The sequence below is a fragment of the Aquila chrysaetos genome, chromosome 8, assembly GCF_900496995.4.
Source record: "Aquila chrysaetos chrysaetos chromosome 8, bAquChr1.4, whole genome shotgun sequence".
NCBI lineage: Eukaryota > Metazoa > Chordata > Aves > Accipitriformes > Accipitridae > Aquila > Aquila chrysaetos.
The window spans coordinates 23,955,300-23,974,917 of NC_044011.1; the positions used below are offsets into that span (position 1 = coordinate 23,955,300).

Consider the following 19,618-nt stretch of genomic DNA (forward strand, 5'->3'; position numbering starts at 1 on the left):
CTACTCCACCAGTACCTCAAGACCCAAATTTAACAGCATCACCTACCATTGCTACCAAGCCCTATCTTCCAATTCTTAATTGCTTCTCAGTGAGATTAAGAAAAATAGGCAAGCAACTTGCTCTGGGATCAAACTGAAAGACACCATCTCAGTTCACGCATTTGTTGTATCTTTAGTACCAATGACAAAGCAATTACCTATGCTGGACCTCCATCACGTGACCAAAACCTGGGGATTTCAAAGGAGAATTGCACATCAGCAGGTAAAAGCTCTAGCTGGGGATAACCATTACATGAGCAGAGAAAGAGGTTCTCAGAGGCACCAGCTGTTAGGTAGTTTTAACAGATTTTGTGCTCTACCTTCAAGCAGACTAACTCCTTTTTACATTAAAGGATATAACACCACCACCACTACAACCCTAATAAACACCACACCTGCTACTTTTGACAATAGGGAGCTGAGACAAAGGCCTATACTGTATTTAGGGACACTTCCACATGGCTGCAGGGCATGATCAATGCCATGCCTCTTAGCTGCATATTCAACCATGGATATTTGTGAGGATTACACAAAAAAAAACCATCTCATTCCTGAACCTGCACTCCTCCCCAAAAGTCCTGACAAACTGGAAAGGTAAGAAAGAAGGTACAGATGCTCAAGTATTTGACTGAATTTTAGGTCTGATGTGATGAAACCAAGAAGGATCTACTGGATTCCAACTCTGTATTCAGTGTTGAAAACCTCCATTTTTCTTTTTCCTCCTATACACAAGAGGTGGTAAATTTACAAGATCAGCTTTGTGACACTCCTATCCAGGTTTGGGTACAATCCATCACAGAGTCAACATCAACGCAAAGTTCAAATCTTTCCTTTCATTTCATACTCTTCTTTGCATGATGCCAAGCTACCTTAAAGAAGTGAACCAGGCTGGCAGTTTAAAGCAGTAACGCTGCTCTTACTCCACAAGAGAGCAAGCTGCAATTTAGTGGAAATATTTACACAAATGAGGAGTTGTAAAGTGATGTGGCCTTCCACCTATACAGAAATTCTTGCAGCTAGTTTTAGAAGGATTGGATTACTTAAGATGAAATCTGACCATTTAGCTGCAGTGTTATATAATGACTGTTAATCTAAATTAGATAAAGGGTATAATATATACATTTTCATATTCTGAAGGGAAATCTTATTATTTTAATAATCCATCAAAGAAATATACTATTCCCTTGGAGACAACTTGATAATGAACAGCCTCTTCAGTAGTGGAAACATAATATACAGAAATTCTTACTGTGACAATGGAGTAATGATTGGGAAAGGTTTTTGAAGGATACACTGGTCTCATACTGGAGGTGTATGTTCCACATTTCTCTAAAGGGAGGAAGAAAGAAAATCAGCAAAATTACAGAAATAAAAACCCTTGCAAGTTGCTCTCATGAAGACATAAACCTTTTTAAAAAAGAAAAAGAAAAAGACAAAAAATATTCCCAGAAAGTTTTCATTCTTCAAAATTATGGAGTTAATATTTCATTTTTCTTCCCACATTCATTTACAAGCTGACTAAACGGCTGTTAATACAAATTTTATATATTCCTAACGACCGACTTCAATGGTCATGAGCAAAACCTACAGTCCTTATGAAAACCATGCATAGATAAGAATGAATAATCAAAGAAATCACACCCTCCAAAGTTGCCCTGGTATGTAGTAAGTGAAGTCTGCTGCTTGACAGCAACTGGCTAGTTCACCCTGGGCACTCCCAGAGATGAACTGGCCACTGGCACAGTGGTGCCCTGGCGCTCTCAGTCACCTGTCAAATCCCTATTTATTTTGCAGTCTCCTTTTTGTTTGCAGGTTTTTGTTTGTTTGTTTTTAATAAAAATGAGCTCTTATTCCAAGATGAATCTCAAAGTTTCCTTTATCTTAATATAAAAATCATAGGTTTCTAAGGAGATTAGTGCACAGTGTTTGCTAGTATGAAGAGTCATTAGCCAGGCCAAAACACTTCAGCAGACCTTACTGGAGTTAGGTGCCTAAATTTTCACAGACAAATGTATAGGCCCTGATTTAACAGAAAGAAAAGAAAAAGGGAAAAAAAAGCCCTTACCAACAACTTCAAAAATACTATGTGATAACCAAAACCACTTTAACTGATGCTAAAGAGCCAAAAATAATGACCCTATGGAAAGACCGCCACTGGGCAGTCTTCACTGGCCCTCTGTGTCATTATTTTTACAATATAAATGAAAAATAAATCAAAGGTTTGATAACATAAAAAGTGTTGCATCAAGGCACTTTGAACTCATTGGATTAGGGCTTTGGATTAGATCTCAGTTGGAATAATCAATTTAAGATAATCAAGATAAAAAGAAGCCAACCCAGAAAGTTAAATCCGCTCAAGTTACATACAGTCCCTCCCACATCTGTGTTCTGTAGTAACAAATCATCACTTGTACCATTTTTGCTACTGCAACACACTCAACACGTTTCAACCATTTCCAAATCTGTTGTTGAGGCTGTTTTCTGAAGTCATAGGATTTTTTTGTGGGGGTGGATGGGGAGGTTGGAGGGGGGTTTTGTTTTGTTTTTAAAGTAAGACTAAAATACACTTAAAAACTTTTGTCCAAAATCCTAGGGGGTTTTGCTGGGACTTTCCATAAGAGTTACCTTTCTTCTTTCTGACTTGTTGCCTTAAAGACAATTTAAGACATAAGGAAGATTTATTTAAAAATTATAATATCACAGCATAAAAGTATGGGAAAATGTCTTCTCTGAGCCCCATATACGCACGTTATGGCTATGTTTGGATTCACTGAAAACCTTCAGCTCCATGCTGAATTGCCCACCTTTCAGCAGGTAGCAGAGAGAATGAGTATATAATAAAACTTGCTAAAGTTGAAATTATTATATTGTCTTACAGGCATCTCTAACTGATTTCTCCAAGGAGACATCAGAATTTCACTGTAGGCATGGCTAAATTAACAGGACTAGATATTGGGAATATTTTTATCTAACAGAATGCTGCACTTGTCATCAAGTGTTTTAAAGAGGAAAATCCAGGGATTTAACATTGTTCTAATTTAATAAAGAACTGGGAAGTCTGATAAGTTACTTAAAGCCAATAACTGTTCACTGCTTTGTAAATGCTGTCATTCAAACTGTGTCTCTTTTTGAACATTTACTAGTCCTGTAAATTAATAACTATGAACTTCAAAAGGATTCAATACAATTTGTCAGCAATATTCAAGCAATTTATCCATTTTTGTTACTTATCTACCACAAAGTACTAGATTTCATTACCCTTTCCTGCACAGTAAAATACTGTAGCAGCATTTACATACTCGTATAAATGTTTATCTTTACACTATGACTGCTTCCACCATTTTCAGTGCCTAGACACATGGGATGTGAAGAACATGGAGATTTGAAGCTACAGGCCATCAGAGTGCCATGTGATATACATCGCAGTGACAGCAATTTCCATTCACGAGACTATTTTTCTCTTACTGAAGAAAATTTGCCTTATCTGAGCTTTTCACCCACCATTTTACTATGAGGGGAAAAAAGCCTGGAGAGCAAGGTTTTGTAACAAGAGAAAGCTGAAGATCCTGTAGCATATCATCTCTAAAAGTCTTGTATCAGATTACCAAAAAATGCTCCATACTAATGTAGAACTGCAGACATAATGCAGAAATAATATTTTTTTCCCCAGACTGTTCCTTATTTTGCTGTGTCTAAAACATGTATTATTAGACATTATGGTTTTAGAATCCTTTTAAAAAAAAAAAGTAAGTTTTGACCACCAAAAACTCCATGGTTCTGGAGAAGTGAAGTGACTATGATGAAGATACTAAGATATTTGTATTTCTTAGTAGTCAGAATTTATCATGGGTTCAGTGGAAAGAGAAATACAAGTTTATTATAGGAGTCAGCAGAAGTCCTACAGATACTTTGTGGCACTGTTATTTTGTATCTCAGCCACAGCTATAACTACCTGTAATAGCCAGCCTCTCCTCACAATGCCCAAGAAGTCTTCTTCAGTTGAAATTTTTTATAACTGCATCTAATAAAATTGTTTCAAACACCTCATTTTATTCTAACATGGAACAAAACGAAGAAAGCTAAAACCTCAAATACATCTGTGAATTGTTATCCTCTGGAACAGATCAAGTTGTAACAACCACTGTACAAAAAAAGCAAGTATTTTTACTGATTTATTTTTAGTCAAACTGAGACCAGCCACCCCAGGTAGTAATTTATGAATGACAAGAAAATTGGCATATTTTTCAGACAAGAAATGCCACCAGTTCTTTACAGACCACAGCCAAAATAGAGACAGGAAAAGTAACTAAAGTTACTTAGACACTACAAAGTTAAGACAGTACAAAAGCTAGGGTAAAAATATGTACTTATGAGGTTCTCATTTCTTCTGAAAATGTTTGTTAAATCAAAGTTTTCTCAGATTCAGCACATTTCTACCAGCCGTTCTGTATCATCTGTTCCTAATCTCTTCCTTCTCTATCTTCTTTTTCAAATGTAATCAAATGCTTTCTACCTTGCTTTCCATTTTCCAAAGCCATTCCACCTAAATATGAGACAATATGCAATATAGAGCAAAAAGTGGGTCTACTTCTATTTTGAAGAAATAAAGTAATCTCACAGCAAAAAAGCATCCACCTCCTAAATACAGGAAGGACTACTTAATTTTTAAGGTTTCACTGAAAAATCCAAAGAGCCCTTTCCTCATGCCCTCCCTCTCTTTGCCTTTCCACCCTCCCACACCTCAAGTTCTCTGTACGCAGTTGTTTAGAGCAACAACTTCCATTTCCATAGAAGAAGAGTGAGGATTTTAAAGAGTAAGCATACCCGCATCTATGGATTTTTCAGGTAAGACATGATATTGCTTAGACAAAGAAACTACTCACGTAATTTGCTAATAACAGGTAGAAGTCCACCCCAAGTCTGCAAATATTCTGCTCTGAAGCCATCCAATGAAAATAGTAACACTGGAGACTTGGTAAATCTGAACAAACAGAAATTGAAGTATTAAAAGACAGACTCTGAGAAATAATTTCCTATCACTTATTTCAAGAAAGTTTCCCCTAAATCATGCGGATGTTCATTATGGGACTATGAACCAGGCCATGGAAGTAAGTCTTCCTAAGCAGGAAGGTTCACAGGCCGGCGCAGTCCTGAGCAGCCAGCCATCCAGTCCCTCTGGTTGTAGGCTGGCATAGCAACCCCGCCCAAAGAGGCTGAGGATCGCAGTAGGGCAAGCACAGGGAAATCATGACAAGGCCTGATTTCACAAACACCCATAAAATAAAGAACGAGCCAAGATGCTCATGTAATCCATCTGGCAGGTTTGGTACTCCTTATCTTGAAATCAGTCCCACTGGAGCAACACTCAGCCCCTCCAACCCAACCTCCCTCCCCAAGGGTAAGAGAAGGGAAAGAGAAAAAGCAATGTGAAGCCATGGCTTTCGTTTATTCACTGTGCTCCTGAACAACTTGTAATCTATCTGAAAGAAAGGAATTTATCTTTTTACATATACAGTGCACAAAACCGTAAGAAAGTCTAATGTACAGGATATGTTACATCAGCAACTATAACACACATATTTCCTTTCATCTTATCAAGATCACGTAACAAAGAACTTGGTTACTGTACCAGAAGTACTACCAATCTCTGAACTGAAAAATGTGGCCCTATGACTGGAACACTGTAACACTATTTCTGCCTGGAACTTGACAAATAAATTCAGAAACTGATTTCACTGGAACTAGCAAAAATAAATTCTCGCCTTCCAATCTCCACAGGACCTCTGTTTTCCAGCCTTGACTTGCTCCCAGCTTCAGCCCTGTTCAAACAATTTCTCTCCAACTGTAAGCACTTAAAATATTGCATCACAATGGGAATAGTCATCAGTAATTCTTCCTTGAAGAAAAAATATCCTATGTTTGACCTATAGATATGAAGACATGTGAGACTGCAAAAAATCACTGCAGTGCAGCAACAACCACTGAAAACACACATTTGCATAGAAGAATTGAATATTTTTTACATGTCAATTGCAAGCTCATTTTTCCTTTTAATGTCTCCAAATTGTAAAACGAAAATATTTTTTTTTAAAAACTTTGTTGCACTTTAGTTTCCCAAAATAAAACAGTGAGGATAGAAGACAAATATTATTTATAAAGTGTTTACAATTTCTTTAGTGAGGCACCCCACAAAAAGATCCAAACAGTCATTTACAAGTGAAACATTTATAAGCTTTATTTCAGTCAAACAAAGGTGACTGTATTAAACCAAAGATTAGTCAGGCAATCAAAACATGTCTATCCTAAAAAAATTTTAATCAACAATTTGGACAACAGTTCAGCCAAAAGGATTTCACTAGTCAGAACCTTTACATAGCCTACCTTACAAATACATCTTAATGTTTCATTCTGTCTGGGGTGTAAGATGTGTGTTTGTAGCCCAGTTTTTATTTATATGGTATATTTAATACCATATTTTGAAAATCTTAGGGCAATTAGCTGGGAACAAGAAATTAACGATCTTCTGACCAAGACTAAAGTTCTTTGGCAGAACAGAGTAGGGAAACTTCATGTACTATCTTTGCCCATATTACAAGTATTTTTTGCACCACAGATTCTGATCTCTGCAACTCCTGCAAATACCTTTTCTGCCGCCCACCCCAATAAATTGATTCCCTCCAATGCAGAGGTCTAACAATCTCCACGGCAAAGTTTCCTGCAATAAAATAGGAACTTTGATGCAAAGACTGGTCAATATTACTTACCAACAAGTTTAACTAAAAAAAAAAAAAAAAAAACCCACCAAAAAAAACCCAAAAAAAACAAAACAAAAAAACCAAACCAAATTTAAAACAACTCCTTAGAAAGGGACTTTACACAACTGTTTCTGGTTTGGCAGTTACAAGCAAACCAACTGTTAAGTACATGTTTTGGTTGCCTGCAAATGCAGCTACTGACCCTCTTGCACATGTAAAATTAAACTTGGCAAAATAGACGATTGCCACAACTAGGGAGATTGGCCATTTCGCTTCTTGTATATTCTACACATGCTGAAACTCATACAGTTAGTGATGAGCCCTGTGCTCAGGGAAGCAAAGCATGACAGACCACGTTAACTGCACTCTCTTTGGAGCAGCTCCAGTAAAATCCCTAGACAAACTGACCTGAGCTCGGTTCTGAGACATATCAGCGATTTCCATGACTTTTTCTTGTCAGTAGCCCAGGTTACACTTGCTACTTCAAAAATGTGCTACCATGAGCAAGCAAGCCTGGTAGGCTCAAGTTTTGGCCCTGCCAGTGATTCATGCTGGCTGTGTCCAAACAGTATGACAAGGGTGCTTCACAGGTCTTGGATAAATATGTACACCACAGTCACATCCTGACTCCAAACTGAAGGAAATGCAGTGGCAATTATCTCCTCCTATAAACTGGCTTCTATGGAAACATAATGCAGGCAACACAGGCTTGCTGTGGTCTAGCAGGTTCACTAGTCTGGATGATGAAGAGCCCAGAACTGCAGACCATACTGCCAACCTGACCTCCCTCACCGCAGGCAAGTTAGACCACAATTAAAGGAAAAAAAATAGAAGAAAGAAAGAAAAAGAAAAAAGAAAAAAGTCCTCTTTAAAAGCTAAACATACTACACAGAAAACTTCCTATCGCCCCCACTAGTGCCTATATACAGCATAAAGCACAGGAAGTAAAGCTCTCTTTTCTGCTAAATGTACATAAAGCCTCAACAGGAGGCATAATAGCAAATTTCAAATATACAGGAGAGATCTGCAAAGAAGAAAGGAATCAGCTGCTCTTCCAGCTCAATGAAGATAGAACTAATAGCAGTAGGCTTAAAGTACAACAAAAGATACTAAGACATCAGGAAAACCATCTAGTTAAGCACTAGGATAAACTGCTTAAGTAGGTTTGAATTCTCAGAGTTTTATTTCACTCCTTTAACAGTGAGAAGGTCTAGATCTCTCCTCAAATCTTATGGCCCATTAACTTTATAATCCAGTTAAATAATATAGAACCTAGTCTTGGAAAGACTTAGGTGAGTACTTAATTTTAACAACTTGATCAGTCTCACTGAAATTAGTGGGATTTCTCAGATTAAACACCTCATTGAACACTGCATTGTCTTGTCTATTCTGCACCACAAGAGCAAACCCAACTAAAACCAAAACAGAACAAAACCAGCAATCTGAACCCACAAAACATGCTGTATTAATACGCACAGAATCAGAATTGATATCCTGAGGCCTCAAAATGAGCAGTGAGCTAGTCACCTGCATTCCTGCCTACCCCACCATAGGAAGAAGTGGATTGTTTACAGAGTTGTTAGTTTTGGGAGTGGTTTGTGCGCTAATAGTCCAAGATGAGCCTTCAGTCAACACTGTTTGATTCACCTTTGTCCCCACATCACCCTTTCCTGGCCTGGGTTTTATTGCAACATTTCTGGTTTTGCCAGGATTAAGACAATTTTAGTAGAGTAACTACGTATCCATTTCATGCACTGAACAGAAATAACAAACAAAAACCCCTAAAAAGAAGTTAACTAACAGGAGTTGCCCTATGGCATTTACACCATTAACTTTGACTGTGGATCTGCACGAGGCTCTTGCTTGTTTATCCACCCCATGGGGGTAACACTTCCTAGTTTTGCATTAGGGAAATCAGCATCCTAGAGTCAGTTCCCATTACACAGTCCTGAATGGCCCCTAACCTCAGAACAGGAGTTAATGACAAAAACTTCCAGAACCACCTGGCTACCACCCTCCTACGTGGGGGCTTATCAGGGACCTGGGCTCCAAGCTGGACAGAAGTTCCAATTTCTGTCTTGATGAAGGTTCTGAAGTGTCAGCATTTGTTATTGCTCTGAATGAAAAGTACTTGTTCGGTATAAAAATATTCTGAAAGGAAATGTATTTTGTTTGACAGTATTATAACTCCAATGAATAAATATAGCACGATTTAAGTATCTTAACATAAGTCAAAAAAAGTAATGACATAAGAACAAAGTGAAATGTTTTTACTTTACTAGAAATATCCCCAGCACACCATAATTTCAAAATCATCAAGATGAAAATAGTTTTGACTTTTTGACACTTTTCAGACAAGAACATAAATCAATTCAACTCATCCCCACAATATATCTACAAAGTATTTTCCAGTTGAACACTGTTCAGTCAAGAATGTTCAAGTCACTTCTATTAAGAACTTATACATACAATCATAGTTTGCAGTCAACTTTAGCTTTAAAGTTAATTTGAAGATCCCACAGCAAAAACAGTATAAGAAATACAGGCTTTTTTCCTGGCTCGGAGCTTTGCTCTACTGCTTGAGCCTGAGTGCTGATGCCATAAACTACATGAGTCATTCCTCACACAACGTACACATAACTTGCAGGAGCGGGCCCACTGTAGAGCTGAGCCAGAGGATACAAGGATCCCATGACATTCTGCACCTTTTAAAGAAAGTAGTTCAGACAGTTTGCAAGTAATGCTGTCCCACTGCTGGTGAAACTGGGACAGTGATCTGCCCACATTTTGCAGGTCTGGAGCTGGAACAGGCAAGGAAATGGAAAGGTCTTTAGAAGTGACCAGGGAGGGAGGCAGTCTTAGGAGCCTGAGACTGCTGGATGGGTCCAAAAATATTTGGGACAGCAGGTATTAGAGCACACGTAGGACAATGAGGCTGGCACAAGACAGAGCTGCCCAGAGCACACACATCTGTGAGAGGCAGCAGGGTTCAGGAATAGGCATGTCTTGCAAGTCAAGCAAGTGCTGGGATACATGAGTGCTGCTGGGACAGCGCAACCTGAGCTGTTAGTAAGTACTACCAAATGCTGGCTGAACAGGTGTCCTTCTCTGTCTGGCAGCTGCTCTTACTGTGGATAAGAAAGGCAAGCAGCTCCCAGGAAGGCACAGTAGGGAAAATAATCTCAAAGATGAAACGTAAGCAAAGAGTAGAGCTATGCAAATATACAGTATACTCACCCTTTTGGACACTGGCGTTCAGTAATGTCCTCACACTCTTCTTCAACCCAGCTTGCCTCTCCTTAAAACAAATGAGTGCAATTTATTTTTTAAGACAGTACATTCTTATTGGTAAATGCAAGTTTTTTCATTTTACTGGATGCTTTTGAAGTTATATTATGTTCTTGCTCCTTTCATACAAATATGGGTACATATAAGAGACTGTAGGAACTTGTTTAGGATATTTACCTTTACAAACAGCATGATAATTGACACAGCAATCCTTATTTTCCACACAGTCATCTGAACAGGAACAATGATATTCTGGTCGCCTCTTCTCTCCACACCTGAATTTATTACAGGTCCATATGTGGGCTAAAACAGATGAGAGAGAAGGACAGCACAATGATTAATACCAGTGTAAGTGTAGAATTAATAAACTGAATCTTGTTCTGTCTCAAATGTGTACTCACTGAAAAACAGTCCTGAGGTATTTCATGCATGTATAATATTGCAAGCTTTGGCACTTTGGAAAATAGAAACACCCATGGCTAAATAATCCAAGTGCATAGCCATCTGAATACAATTTTGCAGCATATGATTATAAATATCACAGATAAGAATCCTTTTTACAGACCTCCTTAAATATGGTAATTTATGCATTTACCAGATTAAACCCACATACTATAAAGAAAAACTCCAAATCTGAGTCTGACTTTGGAATGCCTAGAAGACACTGAGCAGCAGTAACTTACTCAGACTTGCATTGAAGTCACAATGGATTTTACCAGTCACCATCAGGCACTCCAGCATCTTTCAGCACCTCTGAGGCATAGGTATCACTCTGCCACTATCTGAGACTGTATATATAAGCTCACAGGAAGACCTACTGACTTCAGCTTCATTGCTGATTTTAGTAAGAGATTTTTTTTTTCCTGAATCATGTTGATTTTCTGAATGGAATATTCCAATACATTGTATCATTTGAAGATGATCATTTTGCAATCATCTGATGATGATCTACACAAGTAGATCCTTTGAGGTCAATGAGGATAAATGTGAATGAGTTTACCAACTAAGTGAATACTTAAGTGAAGGTCTTAGAGACATGGAAGCCAAATCTAAATGTTTGATTAGAGGACAGTCAGCCATCTTCATACATGACTAGCAATTATAAATCCCTAAAAGCATTCTCAGGAGGTTAATGTCACTTTCAGGAATACTGAACTTCAGTAACTCTACCAATGTCAGTAGATCTTTACTTCTGAGAGAGACAGAAGAATCTATTATGGTTCTAGTTACATGATACTATTTAGAAATTAGAATTTGATTCTCCACTGATGTTAAGGCTAATTAATTAAAAAAACGTAAACAACACCAAGCAATGAATTCCCATTCTGAGTGCTGAGACAGACTCTCCAGTTTGTTTTTAAAATATTCTTTAAACTAAGGCAGAGTGGTGTAATGAAACAAAGTGGAGGGTAAATCCCATGCAACTATTCCATAAGCAAAGAGATTTATGCAATTTAGAGGATCTTTCAATAACAGTCAGTTGAAGCAGGGACCTAAGCTCAGTCTAATCATTTGGTTTTAAAAGTCAACATTAGAATTTTTAATTTCAGTGTGAGACTACATTGATAAACTTTACAGATACACATGAAGAGGAGTGAGAAGAAAAACAGTTAACTGAAAAGAATGCTGCATATGAAGCATTAAGGCAAAACTAATTTAGAGAAAACACTCAAGTTCTGTCCTTAATGTTACTACCTGCACTAACACATTTCCCTGTAAAATTTCTCCATGGTACTTTTCACACTTTTGCCTATCTGACCTTTGCTTTCTGGCAAATCACGAGACCTGCTTCTCACTTCACAATCATTCTCCACCAGCACAATCTGTTTTGTCATCCTGCCTTGTCCCAAAGGCCAGCACATGACCCTTGCTTCACACTCAAGCTGGGGAGTAACAAGGCAGAGGGCCTGAGTAGGTGGGTAAGGAGAGACAGAAGCTTTCAGAGTTGCTCTGTCCTTCTACTTTTTCACACTGGTGATGACAGAGAGATACAGTATGCAGAACGCACTCCTATTCCTGGTTTGCCTGAGAATGTAGGAGTTGTCCCTGATGCCAGGGACAATGCAGATCACTGTTCTCTCACCCCCAGACAAAGAACAAAAGGCTGGCTGAGACTGAATTGCAGTTGTTCCTCCTCTTTCCCAAGGGGGAGGGCAGCAGCACAGTCCCTCACAGCCTCTCTCCCCAGAGGAGCTATGGGAAAGCCAGCCTACCAGCTATGTCAGCTCTTATGTAGTCCAGCTGGGTGAAATACAAGCTTGCTTTGTGTGCAACAGCTGCACCAGAGCCCTGATGTTTCCACATGAGTCCCCAGTACCACCATCATCACTGCAACTCCACCCATGGTTGCAATGGAGGGAGCACAAAAAGGGGGAGACCACTGGCATCAGAACCACCCTGTTGTTCAGCAGCCCTCCTTTGAGCTCACAGCCTATCTGAAAAGTCAGGGGTTACAGCCAGCTGACCACAACAGTACTCACACATGCTGAGCTGTCCCACATCACAAAATAGAAGAGTTTGCCCCACAGCTTTTTTCCATCCTTACCTGGTTGTATACATGTTTCCTGGTAATCTAAGCAGCAGTTTCCAAGCTTGACACAATCTCTATCACAACGGCAGCTTCCAAAGGTCCTTTCAAAGCAACGACCTTTGCAGGTTTTCACTGTAATATTGGATAGTGTTAGATGTCAGTGACTGAGCCCAAATCAGTCAACATGCAACAGAAATGAATAAGGTCAGCATGTGGAACGACAGAGCTGGTCATTCCACAACTTACAGGATGGCTGCAAAACCAGTGACAGCCAAAGGAAAAGGAAAGTCTTGATCCAACTAAATGTTTATTTTCTCTTATTGAGCAAAAATATTTTTTTATCATATTGAACAAAGAGTTCTGTTCTGTTTTAGCAGGAACAGAGTGTTTCATTATTGGCAGAAATAAGTGAAACAAAAGACTACAATTCTAGTTGTGACTGTCCTTACCTTTCTGTATCACCAGAAGATATGAGTACAGTCATTTAGAATATGGAAGATCTCTGTCAGAGGAAATCTGAACCTAGGTTTTCAATAAGGGTGCCCTAAACAGTGAAACACTTGCAGAGAACACTAATCTTCATCTTCACATCTGACAATGTTCCACTTTCTATAAATAATGAAACATTAAATAGAATTTAGACTGCATTAGCTATGCTTGCAACTCTCCCATGTTCATGCCCTGTTTGAGTGACTGTCTTCATACAAATCAGTGGAACTGAAGAAGCCCCAGTCCAGCATTCTGCTGTACCATGGTTAAGGTACTATCTCAAGACACAGGAAGGGCTGTTCCAAACCAGACACAGGAGCTACAAACTTGAGTGTACTGCTCACTGGCTTAATTTTTGTTCAGTTTTAATGTTAAAAAAAAAGGCACAGCATTCTTCCACTAGACTGGAGCTGCTTGGGGTGGGGGAACAAAAAAACCCACAAAACTGGTGACATGAAGCTATAACAACACGTAAGTAGTTGGTCAGTTTGTTTCTTCCTGTGCAATCACCAGAAGGGAGTGAGGTAAATCCTTCATCATTTGGCTCCTCTTATCAAGAATCTTGATGTGTGTGATATTAGGAAAATGAGATAATAATGAGCCAATATTGCAAAGCTGTAATAAAATGAGAAAAAACCTAAACAGATTCTACTGGGAAATTAATAATCTGAATTTTAGTTAAAAATCATTGTAGGCCTGTTTGTTAAACAGATCAACTTTGAAATTATTCCAAATAGTTGCTCCCAAACTGAAGCTTGATTTCTTAAAATATCTTTTATAACCTTCTACCTGAAGAAACTTCACCATTGAAAAAACCACATATTTTTCAGGACAGAAAACAGCCTGAGGAATTCCACAAGGAACATTTTCAGGCTACAATTCTAACCAGTAAAAAAAATAACTTTTTTTTTTTGCCCATAATTGACTGGAAAAGATGAAAAACAAATGTTCCAGGACAACATGAAATAGAAATTGTTGGGTTTTTTTTATAGTGAACTGAGAAAAGCCAGCCATGTGACATCACCACAGTGACAGTTGGGATATATGGAAGCTGCCAGACCAGACACTGAGTGCGAGGATCAGTTTACCTCTCAAGTGAGTACACACAAGTACTGAGTACACCTGACATGTATTTGCCAGTATTTTCATTCCCCTCTAACTGAAACTGCTTCAAGCAATGCATCCAATCCTCTTCCTACAGCAAGAAAGCATTCCGATAACATCAAAATTAATTTTTCTTTTTGTAAAAAAGAAACAAAAAGGAATTCCTTAGAAATATTACTAAATAAAAGGCATATTAGTTACCATCTTTTGAACAGCTAGGCTTCAGGCCAAATATACATCCTAGGATTGTCGTTAACATGCAGACACAGAGCACCTGTGGAACAGGAAGGAAAAGAAAGTAATCTTAAATGACCACTGATGGTTTGAAAGCCCTTATTTTCTCTATACTGTTATACAATTGTACTGAAATTGATAAACATGCAGATTAGGAGGCTGATTTCACTGCTTTCACAGTTTTCACTCACACAATGTCCTAGTTTCAGCTGGGATAGAGTTAACTGTCTTCCTAGTAGCTGGTATGGTGCTATGTTTTGGGTTCAGTACCAGAAGAATGTTGATAACACTGATGTTTTCAGTTGTTGCTAAGTAGTGTTTAGACTAATGTCAAGGATTTTTCAGCTTCTCATGCCCAGCCAGCGAGAAAGCTGGAGGGGCACAAGAAGTTGGCACAGGACACAGCCAGGGCAGCTGACCCAAACTGGCCAAAGGGGTATTCCATACCATGGGACATCACATCTAGTGTATAAACTGGGGGGACTGGGGGCGGGGAATCGCCGCTCAGGGACTAGTGGGGTGCCGGTCAGCGGGTGGTGAGCAATTGCACTGCGCATCATTTGTACATTCCAATCCTTTCATTATTGCTGCTGTCATTTTATTAGTGTTATCATTATTAGTTTCTTCTTTTCTGTTCTATTAAACCGTTCTTATCTCAACCCGTGGGTTTTGCTTCTTCTTCCCGATTTTCTCCCCCATCCCACTGGGTGGGGGGGGAGGGGAGGGTGAGTGAGCAGCTGCGTGGTGCTTAGTTGCTGGCTGGGGTTAAACCACGACACACAAGTAGTTATGTTGTTTGCAATTAATTACTGCTGCATGAACATGAATATTCTCAAGACTAGGCCTGTGTACTTCATTTCTTATCAAGTAATTTAATGTAGACATGATGATATAGTTGTTTCTCACAAACAAAAAAATTAAGATGTTTATGGTTACTCATATATCAATTTTAGAGAAAACTCTTTGCTCCACTTCTTCCTTCCTCCTAGTTTGTTCTAAGACGAAACGAAGTTTTGCCATTGACCACAGACTACAAACAGAAGGCATGGCTCTTAAGTGATACCTATAATTTTCTTAGGCAGGAAAACCTTTTCCCACTTCCTAGTATCCGGTTCGTACTAGATGTTGGTCCATACCATGGTAAGCAACTGTGGGATGTCACATTAGACTGACCACAGTGTCTTACACTGACCAGAAACTATGGCCATGTTTATTTTGGATTCTGAATGCATTAAAGTTATCAAACAAGCACCATATTGTCCTTGTCCAGCATTTTAGGGCAAGACCTAATGCCTACTCAAATACAGGGAAAGATTCCTTTTAATCTCATGAAGTACTGGATTTGGTCCATAAACTCTTAAGGAAAAGTGTATACATTATCAATGCATATACAGTAATTAAAGAGTCCAGGAAAGCCAACAAGGCACTTATGATGGCTATGCTATTCAAGTGTAGAATGTAATAAGGTAGTTTGCCAAAAGTCCTGAAAGAGACAGCACTGTAATAATGCAGACTTTCTTATTCAGAAGTATTTGAGGAAGTACGGGTAGGAGAGAATGTACATCACCTTTATGGTCATTGTTTTCTGAGGAAAAATTGCTTTCAAGCAATACTTCAATAACTTTACGTACATGCCTACACAAAGTCTCTGCCTTTTTTCCTCCTCCCCAATCAGCAAAAGCTGCTGAGTCAGTCTTTTGAGTGTGATGTCTGAATCATGTTGTGATGTGGCAAAAATTCACCCCATTTTAAAATGCACCTAATTATTTCTCAAGCTTACTTTTTTGAAGTCTGTGAGCACTTGAGTAAATAAAAACTATTTGTGTTGTTTTTAACAAATATAGAGTTCACTATACAATTTTGTTCACTAAGCAGTTAATAAAGCCAGTAAGAACGCAATTTCTGGAATGCGTAGCATTGAAATTCAGGCATTATTCTGGATTTCTGAACTGAAAATTATCATAAACCATATTAATCAATATAAAAAATATTACACATACAGCATTCATGAAAAAAACGGAATTATAGACTGGACCTGATGAAACTTTGGCCTAGAATTCTGAACCAAGCAAGTCTAGAATCTTAGATGATTCAACAATGTCTAACAGAGAAATAAATACTTTTAAAGTTCAACTCTATCCTTGAATTGCCAGGGAAAGAAAGAAAACAAGAGAATGAGAAAAAAAAAATCTGGTATTATCAGTGCACCCAGATACACTACAACTGACAGAAAGGTGCAAGTCTCCATTAACCCAGCTGTCAAGAATGACTACAACTGCAGAGCTCTGTACTTGCCTTTTCTTTTTTTAAACAGCATACTAACATGTGCAGTATCAATAACATTTTCTGTTAAATCAGTATCAATAGTATTATCTTCCATGTAAATTGTTACGGACCTTTGAAGTTTTCCATATGAAATACCAACTAGATAGGAGCACACGCACAGCTAGGTAGGGAGCACATGAGATGCAACACATCAAAGCCCAGCAAAATCAGTGGAGAGAGCAAAACCTGTTATTGTCCCTTTAACTTATATTATTTGGAAACTACAAATCGACTAATTTGTTTTTAAAAAGCTAACTTGAGAACATTTTATTTCAGGGTGGCAATATATTGCTTCTCTACTCCCACCAGGCCCTGCTACTAAGATCAGAGAGTAGAATGTCCTCTGACATGTAACCACAAACACACTTTAAAACAGACAAAACCCACACCTACTCTATCTGCAAGAGCTTTATTCCCATATCTTCAAATAGCTACATGACCTATGGGACTTATGCCACCTAAGGCATCCTTGTAACAAAAGCACGTTGCAGTGCCACTAAATGCACTATTAATATTCCCTTAAGGAGCTTCAGTGTAGATAATGCATGTTTAAAAACCACAAATTAATTGTGACACCAAATTAATGTAAAAATTAAATCTAAATAAAACCCACTCCAAAGTGATAGCGTTATAGTACTTCCCAACTAAAACTGGTAAATCTTCACTAAAGTTCTCACAAATAGTTCCTGAGATTTTGGCACCAAATGTTACAAAATCAGTTTTGTATTGTATTCTAGATTTTCAGTTTTACACTGCCATGAACATAATTAATTCCAACAAGCAAAAACATGAAAGGATTATGTTCACTGAGGCATATGAATGTTGTTTTGGGTAGGAAATACTACAAAATGGTAAAGCTACTTGATGGAATAACACAACTTGTGTTTCCTGCAAGCAATACTCTGGAAGCCTCATAGCATCACAAAACACAGCACACTACAAATGCTCTCTGTGTCTCTACTACAAACCAGCTCTGCTCTCAGATGTTTTCCCTTGTGTATATGCAAGACATGGTCCACGTTCTTACCTGGTGTACTATGCCCACTTGTAATAAATGAAGATCTGGGAAATTCTATTGACTCATTACATTCAAGCCTTTGCTTTCTTAACATTAGTCCCACTAGCTTAAATTTTAGTCTTAAAAAATATTTTACTGCAAAACACTAAAGCTATCCCCCCCCCCCTTTTTTTTTTCCTTTCTTTCTTTAACACTTAAGAACCTTCACAAAAATGGTAAGCTTAGAGGTAAAGCATTTGACAATGTTCTGGGACAGCCAGCTCTAATCTAGTGGACTATACCATGCAATTGCAGCTTAGTGTTTAAGGCTTTGAATCAAAGCTTTATCTTGAGCCTGAATGACTTCAGTCACGTGGATATTACCCACACAAATGGCACAAATGTTCAGCTGGAACAATGTGGAGCAACTAATACTGGCCAATAGCAGCAGTAGTCCTGACTAGGCACAGCAAGAGATGTTACACTAGTAGCTGACCTATTGTTAGTGGAAAGGCTTTAAGATTATCAGCTCTACAGATGACGAGGAATAATCAAGCTAGCTTTACAGGTCACCCAGATACAGAAAGTCACCACACTGCTGCAGCCCAAATGTGGACTAATTTACCTTGCTTCTTGTTGCATGGGACCTTGCTGTAACAGTAGGTTACTAATATTACCTGAACTATTTTACATACAGGTAGCTCAAGTTTGGGATGCTGCAGTCTGCTGTGTAAAGATTTTTATTTTTTAAATCTATATAAAGACAAGTAGCTGCACATGTAGTTTAAGGTTTACTATCAAGAACCTCATTAGAACCCTGCAGCTGTCCTGCTGCAAGCACCAGACTCAAATCTCTAGCTACTACCACATTGTCAACCTAACACGTGCCTTCAAGGTTTAGTCTGTCTTTTTAAACAAAAGGAGAAAATCTTACCTATTCTCTCTCTCCCCCACATTCTTCGCCTCAAAAGAGAAAGCAAGAACTGAGAAAAAAGGTGCAATTAAGAAAGAATATGGGAACCCAACATTTAGTAGGAAGGCAAATAAAATTAAAGAACCTGGCCTTATTATACACTAAAGTAGCACATGAACTTTTTACGGTAACTTGAGAGACTGCTAGGACGAAATGTCAGATTTGGTTTTAATATAGTATCTGAGAAAAGTTTTTAAACCAACACAGTAAAAACTGCAGAGAAGAAAGTGTCCTTTTTTGTTTTAAAAATATTTTTTTTAAAGTTTGTTTTGGAATCAAAAACCATTGTCATCTAGGGATGAATCTCTGTCCCATCACTGCTTCCTTTACGTGGGCGGAAGCAATAAAAGCTTTGCTTTGTAAACATTATAGCGGTTGGGAATAGGTGGTTGAGTGTCTGGAAAACTGCAATCCTGAACACATTTGAAAAGCCTTTTATTTTGAGCTGGGCAGATGGAAATATGATAACATAGATAGAGAGCAGAATCATTTCTATCACTCATCTCTAGAACTGCAGCTGAAGAGAATTTCTCAGCAGTGATTTTGGAGAGCTGCTGGAAGGGCCACAGAGCCAGCATGCACACAGGCTGCAGGCACTGGATCCCAAAGAGACTGGTCAACTGTACAGGTATTGCTGACATACATAGAAATCTCTCACCAGCCTTAGCTACTGTCACCTTTCCTTTGCTATTGTATTTTACTCTTCCTTTACACAGTCAATGCTACTGTCCCTTTCTCTTTACTCTTCCCTAGCTCTGTCCATCTTCCCTACTTCCCCTCTACTCTTCTGCTCTGCATTTTCTTCAGCAAAGAATGCCTTGGTATCTCTTTTAAGGAATAATCATTCTGAATTAAGTTTTTTGTGTTGATCTTCCTCACCCTTT

General features: G+C 38.4%; 1 protein-coding gene and 1 long non-coding RNA gene across 4 annotated transcripts in view; one reads left to right on the plus strand and one right to left on the minus strand.

Annotated features, from left to right (window-relative positions):
- The window catches only part of LOC115344745 (ectonucleotide pyrophosphatase/phosphodiesterase family member 1), a 58,899-nt gene that overhangs the window by 26,936 nt on the left and 12,345 nt on the right, over positions 1-19,618 (minus strand). For all 3 annotated transcript variants that reach the window (XM_030022647.2, XM_041125203.1, XM_041125202.1), the window contains 6 exons: positions 14,407-14,479; positions 12,628-12,744; positions 10,260-10,385; positions 10,032-10,092; positions 4,923-5,020; positions 1,289-1,368 (listed from right to left, as the gene is read on the minus strand). In XM_030022647.2, the coding sequence (XP_029878507.1) occupies positions 1,289-1,368; positions 4,923-5,020; positions 10,032-10,092; positions 10,260-10,385; positions 12,628-12,744; positions 14,407-14,479 (555 nt within the window). The remainder of the gene's footprint in view (positions 1-1,288; positions 1,369-4,922; positions 5,021-10,031; positions 10,093-10,259; positions 10,386-12,627; positions 12,745-14,406; positions 14,480-19,618) is intronic.
- LOC121233472 lies at positions 763-18,941 on the plus strand. Its single transcript, XR_005932955.1, has 3 exons — positions 763-774; positions 1,489-1,491; positions 17,773-18,941. It is a non-coding gene; the product is annotated as an uncharacterized LOC121233472 (long non-coding RNA).